Consider the following 12,254-nt stretch of genomic DNA (forward strand, 5'->3'; position numbering starts at 1 on the left):
TCATTATTAAAGTGTCATGCTTCTAAGGAAGCCCAGCCCATGTGGACTTACAGGACGCTTTTACATTTCATTTGACATGAACAATGAACCGACATGATAATTCACAAACAATGATCAAACGAATAACAAACTAAAACACTCAAGCTTCATACTGTACATGGCAGATTATAAATACAACTTAACCTTATGAGGCGCAGTTTACGGAGCTAGTTCAGGCCAGGCAACTCAAGGGATTGGGGCAACCGATCAGGTGACTAGTCACATGCACTTTCCTCCTGATCGGGTGGTTATAGGTACTGCGTTGTTACCTGCTCACTCTGGCTGCCCTGTCTTGCTGAGCTGACGTGTGTCGCTGCTGCTGCTGCTGTTGCTGAGATCCTGCTACCGCTGCTTACCTGCTGCTGCCCATGAAGTCATCCCACCCGCCTCCCCGGCATCCACCTGTAGGCTCTGTTTCTAGATCCCCTTGGGGGTTTAATTCATTCCCTGTAAATGCTAATTGGCATGTAACATTCATTAAAATGTTATCCTTACAGGGAATGAATGGATTCAGAGGCCTGAAGCCAAACTATGCTTCCTCTTGTTTTCTATACCATGCTCAAGCTTGCAAATATATATTGCTAATAAATATATATTCTAATCCAATCTAAGAGTTGTCTGACTGAAATGACTTTATTAAAGTCATTCAAGCAGGGAAACAGCACCAGCGGTGGTGCTGTTTTCGGCTCTTCCACAGCTGTTTTTTTCCCCCAACAGCTGGGAGTCCACAGGCATGGGTTTAGGCAATGCTAGGCATTGCAGTAGCAACAAAACAAAGTGTCCACGATCACGTTCGGTGGAACGTGATCGTCATTGTAGATATTCGCAGGCAGTAAGCAGCAGAATTCCAGGCCAACTATCTGTGTGTCGGTTTATTTTGTGTACAGTGTAGCCTATGTGAGGACGTAAGTCAACACATATTCGAGTAGCCTATAGGGTTATGCATAGCAGCCAGGTAGAGGGCTATTGCTCTAGGTGTTGACGGCGCGTTGACAGCTCTCTCGCACCTTCAGAGCTATATGGGAGCTGAGCTCCACTTGGCTCCACTGGCAGTGCACCCCTGGTGTTATATGTATGTATGTATATATGTATATGTATGTGTTATGTATGTACTGTGTGCAGTGGTGTAAAGTAACTAAGTACATTTACTCAAGTACTGTACTTAAGTACAATTTTGAGGTACTTTTACTTTACTGGAGTATTTCCAATTGTCTATACTTTTACTTCTACTCCACTACATCTCAGAGCCAAATATTGTACTTTTACTCCACTACAATTATTAGAAAACTTTAGTTACTGGTTACTTTGCAAATACAAATTATTATATTATAAAACATACATTAAGCCCTTCAGCACTATTTTATACATAGGCTATTTGAAAATAGCCGATCTACAAGCTCACAACGCGTCGCGATGCGACGCGTTGTGAGCTTGTAGATCTGCTATTTTCAAACATTTTAGTACTTTTACTTTTGGTACTGTAAGTACATTTTGATACCAATACTTTTGTACTTTTACTCAAGTAACATTTTGAATTCCAGACTTTTACTTGTAACAGAGTATTTTTACATTGCAGTATTGATACTTTTACTTAAGTAAAACATTTGAGTACTTTTTCCACCACTGACTGTGTGTGTGTGTGTGTGTGTGTGTGTGTGTGTGTGATGCAGGGACAGCTGCCAGCGGGGCTGGAGGTTGCTGTACATCCTGACAGCCTTCCATCGCTGCACGGAGGTCCTGAAGCCCTTCCTGCTGAAGTTCCTGGCCCAGGCCTTCCGTGGAGGTGGCGCGCTCTTTCAGGGTAGGAACCCCACCCACAATTATTTGACAGCTGTGCGATGCGAGAGTGCGGAAAGATATGCCAGGGTCCCCCATAAGAGAAGATTTTTTACAGCTATTGCAGTGATTCTCAGACTTTTTCATTTCAAGGACCCCCCATTTGATATGCATTAGGGCCACGGACCTGAATTTGATGGATTCTTTATTTTTTATCTCTGGGAGCCCAATCTACACTGTAAAATCAATGTTAATGTAGCTCAGTAAGTGTACAAATGATCTATCTGATCTCTGAGTTGCAGACCCATAAGGTAGCACACATTTGGTTCCTTGCTAGCTCTCATTTAACTGGGGACCACTGACTTATGTGATGTCAACCATAACTGTGTGCAGGAATCGCGAAAGCATGTGAGCAAAACCTGAAGAAAACGTTCCAATATGGTGGCCGCATTGTCGCTCCCAACAGCATGGAACTGCAGGCTATGCTGGTGAGTAATACCACTCCACTACAACAATCTCTTTTATATCTTTTAATAAAAATGTTTAGGCTTTCCCATTTGTACCTGGCCCCTGGACGACATATCCTGTGTGTGTGTGTGTGTGTGTGTGTGTGTGTGTGTGTGTGTGTGTGTGTGTGTGTGTGTGTGTGTGTGTGTGTGTGTGTGTGTGTGTGTGTGTGTGTGTGTGTGTGTGTGTGTGTGTGTGTGTGTGTGTGTCCAGGCGGGACGGAGCTCCAAGCGGCAGCTGTTCCTCTTCCCTGGAGGCATCGAGCGTCACCTGAAAGTCAAAACATGTTCCGTAAGTCTATACGGATAGGACGATACGATATTACTTTATTATCAGCTCTCACTGAAATTTGTATTGCGGAGACTCAGCAGCCATGTATGCAACACATAATACACATATTTGACCTAACACACAGAAACAAAACAAAACAAATTACATACATAGAAACATAAAGACAAGAGTAATGTCCACCGCTCAGCCTACCCCTAGCCTGGTAAACCCTCCCTCCGGAAATCTCATTTGTAATTTATTTCAGGAGTGAGTCTGGCATGATCGCCCATTCTGCAATTTTGGCTGTGGGCTGGAGTTGGGCGGGAGTAATACCGTTGACTGACAACCCCTTCAGCCAATCAGCTGTTTCCCACTTCAGCCAGTGCATTTTTACCACTTCCAGACTAATGTGACGCAACGGGACTTTTGAGACGGCCATGCCCAAAATAGGTTGCCTTATTCGGATACATGCGTGTCACTGCCCGCCCCTGCCGGTTCTCTAAAAAAATAAAATAAAATAGGCTCTGTCATGATTAATTGACCACATATATGAAGTTAAACAACTAAATTCTATCCAAACGATATCTTATAAGTAAATTCCGTGCCTCAAAATATCACAGAACGATGAGCGACGACGCTGATAGGCTCGTTTTTTTGTTAATGCGCTAGAAACGCCCATACAAGCCTTCAGGCCAGACTCCTTCCTGAAATCAAATGGAAATGAGATTTTCCGGAGGGAGGGTTTACCAGGCTAGCCTACCCCTGGCCAGATTCTAAATTAAGCATCAACATTGGCACAGGGGAGGGTGATCACTGGCACACTGGCATAGTGTGAGAGAGAGGTTTTTTATTTTCAAATAAAATATTCAAAAAAGTTCAGTCAGTTAAATTAAGTCCACTCACATCTATATACAAATTACATCCTGCACATAATTCTACATCCATTCAAACTGATAACTCTGACTGGGGAGGGATTCTGGGAGATAGGTGGGTTATTGCTGTTATTGAGTCTAATGATCATTACATCCTGATGTGAAAGAAAATATTACAAAAGAAGAAGAAGAAAGAAATAAACGTTATTATATAGCCTATGGACAATCAAAAACAATTAAATTTAATGTTGATATGGCACACTGACTATCAAGAAAATGAAAACATGGCACTTCATGTCAAAAAGGTTGCCGACCCCTGCTTTAAGGCATAATAACTCATAATAACAGAAGTGAAAACAAAAGAAGAATCTGTCTACTTTTACTAAATGTTTTGCTTTGTTTTCCTATACCACATATAGTGGAGCGCTTGTGCATGCTGTCGTGTTAATGTTACACTATAAAGAGTGTGTAAGTTGCTGTGCGTTGCTCTGCTAACGTTGTCCTGCTGTTCAGGTCGCTCTGGACGTGATCGAGGAACTATGTTACGAGATGAGCACACAGAAACTGGAGGCTATGGACGAATACACCATCTTTCTGGTCACCAACAGAGGTCATTCTCTACATATTGTTTTCTCTTCATAGTCATCTTTCGATAAAATGCAATAAAACACATGCACACACAAACACACTTGACTTTGACTTTCACCTCTTTTGATAATAAACAAAGCCAGCGGCTTATTTCTATTGCGGTCCTTCCATATGTATGTGCAAATTATGTCGTGTTGCATGGTGTGATGTGTGTATTTGCCCTTAAGTCCACGCACCCAATGATGCAAAAAGTGCCCTTGTGCATGTCAGTCCAATTAAGCACCCATAGGTGCAGGAAAATGTCCTTGTGGGCATAGTGTGTGTGTGCCTTCCACACTAGGGGCTAGGGAATAGGGATGTACACATGACACATACTTCATCATACAGTGAATTGGAAAGAATTGGAGAGCCTGCTGTGACTCTAATAGCCAGGCCACATTTTTCAGATTTCAAGCTGAGAGCAACGGAAACATTTCTAAAGTGCAAAGATCAGTTCTATTGACTGTACAGTCAATCCCCTACACATCTATCTATGTCACACAACAGACGTGGTTCTATGGCTTTGTACAGATTCACACATGTTACAGTATATAGGCCAACATGAATCAGCTGCCAGAATGGTGTGTGTGTGTGTGTGTGTGTGTGTGTGTGTGTGTGTGTGTGTGTGTGTGTGTGTGTGTGTGTGTGTGTGTGTGTGTGTGTGTGTGTGTGTGTGTGTGTGTGTGTGTGTGTGCATGCGTGCATATTCCTGTGTGCATGTCTGCTTTGTGCATGAATTCTGTTCCAAGGTTTGCATTTTTCATTAGTTTAAAATTTTTAGTAACTTTTTAGTGAAGTTTTAATTAGTTTGCAGTGGATTTCTTTTAGTTTTTGAATAGGCTTAGTTTTGTTTTGTTTTCATTAGTTTTAGTGTTGGTTTTTAGGTTTTTATCTTGGCAATTTGTCATGTGTGAAATTCAAAAAGTAAAAACAAATAGCACAATTAGCCGATCTACAAGTTCAACGGTCTACAAGTGAACTTGTAGATCTGCGATTTGCTCCCACTAAAACTAAGGATGTATGATTTTAGTTTGTTTTGTGAACACACAATACAATTCTCAATTAGTTATAGTTTAGTTAGTTCGTTTTTTTAAACCCTTTATTATTATTATTATTTTTATTATGCAACTAAAATGTTTTGTCAATTTCAGTTTTTATCATTTGGTTAGTAGCTTTAGTTACCTATAACCTTGTTGTGTCCAGGTCAGAATGTGCGTCCGCTGAACAAGAACGAGTACATCCTGGACATCGCTACGGAGGCTGAGCCTCTGGACAGCAGCTACAGCTTCTGGTTCCGGAGGGTCGTCTGGAACCAGGTCCTCAAGTTCGACAACGAGCTCTGTGTCGCAATGCACTTCAACCAGGTGCAGTTAATGGAACCAATCGGTTTAGAAACTTAGAAATGTTCTTCTTTTGTTAAATTTATTTTTGTGTATGACTTTTGTACGGCTAAGAATATAATAGAGCATAGGACGGTTATTGAGATTAATCTATTTTTTGATCGATTATAAAAATAATAATCGTAATCGCTAAGCAAATAATCGACAGTTGCAGCTTTACCATTACTCCGTCACAAGTAATCAACACATTATACTATTAAGAAAAGGTCAAACATTGATCTGGTCTGTGAAAATAACCGATCTGCAAGGCAAGCTCACAACCCCTCTGCGTTGTGAGCCTGCAGATCTGCTATTTTCACAATATTTATCTGTGGAACCCAGTCAAGCTAAATGTAATGCCTCAACTCCTGCCATTCCAAGTGCTTGTCAGAGTGGGGGGGGGGGGTCCCCAGTTCAAATATGAGTATTTTTGGGGGTCGCGGCACTGAAAAGGTTGAGAACCATCGCAGTACAGTTACAGTATGTACAGTACATCTTCACACACAGCTACAGTCAAATCATCCTCCGTGTTAAAGGTGCAATAGACAACATTCAGCCACTAGATGTCACACTTGCAACATCTTTTGCAATGGGTTCTTTAGCACTGACACTGACAGCTGTCTACAGCTGCCTGCAATAAATAATAATGCCAGCCGTCAGCTTCAGAGGTAAACATAAAAACAATCATTTTGGACCCGGCAAAATTATTGAAATGATTGTTTCACAATCATGATTTTATTTATTTTAGTCAACATGAAAATTGTATCAAAATTACCTTTTAATTTAACTCTGAGAGTGTATACATGTTACAGTAGCAGTGTTTGTAAACGGTCAGTTACAGATGGATAAATGAACACTGAGGATTTGACCTTGAGCACTAATATTTCGAAGACACTCTTTGATGAAACGTCAGTGTTAGAATAAACTGGATGCTGCTGAGCAAGAGCATATTTTATTAATTAATGGTCATTAGATACTGTCCAACACACTGCCGTAATCTGAAGACTCACCTCTTCAGACCCCACTTTAGCCAGTAGCCCTAGCCTTGACGACCATGCAGGCTTATGCAAAGGTTAAAATGTAATTTAGATAGCATGTTATGTTGACAGATGCCAGGTTCATGTGTTGACCTGGCATCCTATAGTTTGTATAGTACAGATTATTTATGTTGATATTATAATGTTTAGAGTTAGACTGATGATAGGTTCTTGGTTTACCTATAATCCTAGATTACAGAGGCACTACACTGTCTCTATGCATAAATCGCTCTGGAAAATGCCTTAAATTGTAAATAGCATCTGAGCTAAGTGGATGAGTGAATATTTCCTTAGCAAAGACCTTTAGTGTTATATAATTACACTGCAAGTCTGCGATGATGGACAGCTTGTCAGTCTGACATTCTACTGTGTGTGTCTGTGTGTGCGTGCCTACGTGTGTGTGTGTGTGTGTGTGTGTGTGTGTGTGTGTGTGTGTGCGCGTGTATTGTGCGTGCGTGCACGTGTGTGTGTGTGTGTGTGTGTGTGTGTGTGCGCGTGTATTGTGCGTGTGTGTGTGCGTGTATTGTGCGTGTGTGTGTGTGTGTGTGTGTGTGTGTGTGTGTGTGTGTGCGTGCATGTACACCTAGATCCTCCCTGACTACCGTAAGGGCCTTCTGAATGTGCTTCCTCGGGGGGAGGTGAGTGATAAACGCTTCCACCAGATCTCCAAGCTAGCAGCCCTGCAGCACCGAGCCAATGACATCGCCTTCAACCCCAGCATGTGAGTGTTGTACAACATCCACCTGGAGACCTGGGTTCAGTGCTGGAACAAGTACTCACATATTTCACTTAAAGGGATATTTCAATTTCAAATTTTCATGTTTGGGGTCAGTTTGATCTAGTCTGGTGGAAAAACTTAATTGAAAGAACACGGCCCCCTCACGTATTAGAAGGACAATATCAGTCACCAGAACCAAGGACGTGTGTTTTCAAAGAGTCTATCATGGTTAAAATGGAGTTTGAAGTTACAATGCGTTTGTAGCGTGTCTGATAAAATGAATATCAAATATCTAAATTCTGAATGAAGCATCTTGAAAACTGTCTGGTGTGCTCACAAACGCCAGGGTGAACGTGAAAGTTACCCCAAACATGTTTGAAAGTGAAATATCCCTTTATGTAAAAGTAGAAGTGGCACAAGAACATTAAAAAAATATTGTCTTTTACTGTAAAAATTGAGAAAAGGGCATGAGATGGACTGGATCATATCTCACATTAAGTTAACTTAATAACTTTCTTAATTAACCTCTGGATTTATATTTGTATTTTTGCTCCCTCTTTCCCCCCGCTCACCCCTCCTCTCCAGCCATGAATTGTCGGAGTACATCTCCCCGCCTCTGTTCAAGAAGCAGCCACCACAGCAGTGGGCCAACATGGTGACACAGCACATGCAGCAAGTGCAGACCCTGAGCCCCCACCAGGCCAGAGCACAGTTCCTAGGTAGGACCCCCCCCCCCCAACTTGTTTCATTTGATATGCATTAGGCCACAGACCCCAATTTGATAAAAAGAAAAAAGAGGAAAAAAAGCCAAAATAGCCCAAAAGTTCAAAAATGTTTTATTTTTTAATCGCTTTACTCTGCTGACAGATGTGAGCTTTTCAGAAGGCTTTTCTGTGCTTTCTTACATTTTGCATGGCAATTGTGTATAAGTGAAAAATATTCAGGTTGGAATTAGAATAAAACATAGAGGTTAGGTTTAGGGATCAGATATAGTGATAAGCCTGATTTACACTTAGTTGCACGCTGGTGCTGTGCACCGAAAAATTGCTGATCTACAAGCTCACAACGTGTCGCGGCGCGTCACGTTGTGAGCTTGTAGATCAGCCATTTTTCGGCTTTAGGCTTACGGTTAAAAATGCCCAAACAAATATAAAAATGGCATTATTAAAATTGCTGTCCCAAAATGTTGATGTCCTCACAAGTATAGTAATACAACGTGTGTGTGTGTGTGTGTGTGTGTGTGTGTGTGTGTGTGTGTGTGTGTGTGTGTGTGTGTGTGTGTGTGTGTGTGTGTGTGTGTGTGTGTGTGTGTGTGTGTGTGTGTGTGTGTGTGTGCAGGTCTGGTCAGTGCGTTCCCCATGTTCGGCTCCTCCTTCTTCTACATCCACAGCAGCAGCTCCACCACCTACTACGCCCCCTCCATCCTCTCTGTCAACCAGAATGGTCTGCACTTCCTGCACAAGGAGACACACGTGAGGAAACACTGCACAAACGCACACCCACACACACACCATCTTAGCTGTCCATCATGTACGATGATGACGCTTGCTCCAGTGCAGTGTTGATTTTGACAGCACATTTTGATTTAGTTTTAGTCATAGTCTTTTGAATTAAATTCCATTTAGTTTTAGTCATATTTTAGTCCTCTGAAATGTTTGTTTTTGTCTAGTTTTAGTCGACTAAATATCATAAGATTATAGTCGACTAAATCTACAGTTGATTTAGTGTGTCGTGATGGCGTCGTAATGGCTGATTTTACACCTGGTTGCATGCTGAAAATAGCAGATCTATAAGCTCACAACGCGTCGCAGCTGCGACGCGTTGTGAGCTTATAGATCTGCTATTTTCAGAGTGCAACACCCGAGCACACACACACACACACACACACACACACACACACACACACACACACACACACACACACACACACACACACACACACAAAACAGGTGTATCATGTCTTTTACATCATTAACGTACAGTCGTACAGTTGTGTCTCTCTATAGGGCATAGCAGTGGCGGCCCTTTTGCGGTCCCACAGATAGTGGTGCCATACATTTTTCCCATCGAGATTTGCCAAAATATTTATATTCATTATTTTAAGCCTGGAACCAAGCCATCCAGGCTCCTGACCATAAAATTCTGTGTCAAAACATATTTGAATATTTAATTATTCCCAGGGAGCACCAGGGGATCCCCAGCTGAATTAGTTCATATAGCGTTTTTACCACCCATATTTTATACTTCGGCTATCGAAAAAGTGACGCGCTATGAGCTTGTAGATCTGCTATTTTTGAAAAATCTTAAAGATTTGTGCAAATCTTTGATTTTTTTTTTAAAGCGAACACAAATCTTTGCTGCTGGGGGTCCCTGGCTGGCACAAGCTCTTTTCAGATGGGGTGTCCACTGTCCGCGGCCAAATACATATCAATTTGGGGGTCCTTGACTTGAAAAAGTTTGAGAAGCACTGGGTTAATCGCAATTATTAATGAATGGTTAACTAAAATGTGATGATGGTGACTGCAGGAGGTGATGGCAGTGATCCCTCTGGTGGAGGTGCAGTCCAGCCGCACACAGAGGCCCTCCGCTGGGTCTAGCTACCCCTACGTCGACCTCACCCTGGGAGACGTCACCACACAGAAGGTCGTTCAGCTGCAGCTAGAGCAGGTAATGGACGCATGCGCGCACACACGCGCGCACGCACGCACGCACACGCACACGCACACGCACACGCACATACACATACACATACACACACACACACACACACACACACACACACACACACACACACACACACACACACAGTTTAGTGTAGTGTATTACTATACATCAAACTTTCAGGGCAGGAATCTTATAAATATAATTTTACCTTTTCTTTGCCATTTTAGACCTGGAACACCTATACAGTACGTTGTTATACCTTTCAAGCGGGGAACACCTCTGTGTGTAGTTGTTGCTACAGTATATGCAGTATAGCAACATTAATTAAAAGAAATAAATATTTAATACAAATTAGATTTTTTTCAGAAAACTTAGGTCAGGATTTAGAAGGCGTTTCGGCCTCAGGTCTAACTGGGTTCAACCTGACCCTAAAGCCTGAGATATACCTCGTTGCGCGCTGAAAATAGCCGACCTACTAGCTCACAATGTGTCGCGCTGTGACGCGTTGTACTTGTAGATATGCTATTTCTGGTGCATGACAGCGCCACACAAGTATACAGTACATCAGACATAACTCTAACCCAACCCCCAACCCTAACCTCTAAATGCTTAATCCTAACTTTAAACCCAACCCTTTAACCGCATCTTTTCCTAAAGCCTAACTCTAGGACAATTGTCCAATGTTGATTTCTCAAATTCTACAAGACTTGTGGGAACATACAGTATGGCGCTGGTAACAAGAAGAATGGGCACCTATAAACATTGTAGGCACCTCAATTTTATTTTGGCAGTTTTTATTTTAAAATAGAAAAATTACGAATTTGGAAAATGGTCCTATAAAGTACATGATTTGAACATGCACGGTACGTAAGTATCAGAACAAAATTTACCCTTCAACATCTTGTTTATGACCCTAATAACTGGCTAGCCAGAGGTTTGTAGCAGTTACAGAAATATTAGGCCTTAAATGTCAAATGTTCAACCATGTTCAAATCATGTATGTATACTATATGTATACTTTATTACTTCAGACCATTTTCGAATTATTTCTTTGTTACATTTTGGAAACGATAGCCAATTTAACATTGTGGTGCATAGCCTGGTTCCAGACGAATCTGCCATTGCAAAAGAAAATTGCCCTCGGCAGATATCTACGCAGTGATATTGTCTGGCCATGCCAGGCTATGTGGTGCCCACAATGTTTAGTTCCCCACTCCCCCACCTGTATCCTTGGTGCTCACAATTATAGTAATACAAGCGTCAAGCACACACGCACGCACGCACGCACGCACGCACGCACGCACGCACGCGCACACAATTCTAATGACTTTCATGATTAGCATTTTGGCAGTAGTTATCTTGTGGCTGTTTTCTCCATTCATTCATTCATTCATTAATTTGTGTGTGTGTGTGTGTGTGTGTGTGTGTGTGTGTGTGTGTGTGTGTGTGTGTGTGTGTGTGTGTGTGTGTGTGTGTGTGTGCATGGGCACAGGGCCTGGAGTTGTGTAGAGTCGTTGCCATGCACGTGGAGAACATGATGTCGGCCAGAGAGAAGAAACTGACCCTGCCTCCCAGCGAGATCACCATGCTGTAGATTTGTTCATACAAAAAGACTGTCAGTTTGGTATGCATTAGGCCACGGACCCCCATAACTCTGATGCCCCTTTTCCACCGGGGTTAAACCGGTTCCGTTCTTTTTCCCCGTCTAATTTTGAACCAGTTCAGAGTGTTTCCACTGAAAATGAATTGGTTCAGAACCCTTAAAGGTGTTTCGGAACTGGAGCGCTGAACTGGGAACCAAAGTGATTGTGTCACTATTCTACAGGTTGGAAGATGCCGATGTGATGGTAAATGGCAAAAGCAAGCGAAACAAATCAAACATCATTAAAAAAAGGGAAACCAGATCTACCTGCCATTGACGATTGAATTTCCCCCGTGAAATGGACACTTCGACCGGTCATATTCGACACAATGCTGGCCAGGCCTGGAATCAAACCTGGGGCAACTGGGTACTCCTGCTCCCCAGGCAGGCTCTCTAACCATTCAGCTATGGCCGCCCCCAATTACAATGGTTCTGCTTCGGCCGTGAAAGCACCAAGGTTCCAAGAATCTAGAATGGAAGCAGAGAGAACCAAAGTTATTTTGATGGAAAAGGGGCCTCAGCGTTATACAGACCTGTAAGGGTCCATTTGGTTCCTCAATTATCAATCATTTTGCTGGGGACAAGGGTTCATTTGGTTCCACTTGTCCTCTCTCTATAGTTACAAACCTGTCCATTTGGTTCCCAACTATCAGTCCTGTTGCTAGTGAGAACCCCTTGGAACCGCCTCAAGGACCTGTGGGGGTCCCTGGACCCCACTTTGAG

General features: G+C 42.4%; 1 protein-coding gene across 1 annotated transcript in view; it reads left to right on the plus strand.

Annotated features, from left to right (window-relative positions):
* Positions 1-11,591, plus strand: part of myo15ab (myosin XVAb) — a gene marked incomplete at its 5' end in the record, with an annotated part of 119,504 nt that extends 107,913 nt beyond the window's left edge. Inside the window, 10 exons of the mRNA XM_080443960.1 lie at positions 1,710-1,840; positions 2,209-2,303; positions 2,536-2,613; positions 3,978-4,074; positions 5,295-5,455; positions 7,095-7,228; positions 7,811-7,944; positions 8,564-8,697; positions 9,752-9,892; positions 11,382-11,591. Of these exons, the coding sequence (XP_080300086.1) occupies positions 1,710-1,840; positions 2,209-2,303; positions 2,536-2,613; positions 3,978-4,074; positions 5,295-5,455; positions 7,095-7,228; positions 7,811-7,944; positions 8,564-8,697; positions 9,752-9,892; positions 11,382-11,483 (1,207 nt within the window). The 3' untranslated portion in view covers positions 11,484-11,591. The remainder of the gene's footprint in view (positions 1-1,709; positions 1,841-2,208; positions 2,304-2,535; positions 2,614-3,977; positions 4,075-5,294; positions 5,456-7,094; positions 7,229-7,810; positions 7,945-8,563; positions 8,698-9,751; positions 9,893-11,381) is intronic.
* Between the last annotated feature and the right edge of the window lie 663 nt (positions 11,592-12,254).

Source organism: Gymnoscopelus braueri (genome assembly GCF_963280865.1).
Source record: "Gymnoscopelus braueri genome assembly, chromosome: 2".
In the NCBI taxonomy this organism is placed as follows: Eukaryota; Metazoa; Chordata; class Actinopteri; order Myctophiformes; family Myctophidae; genus Gymnoscopelus; species Gymnoscopelus braueri.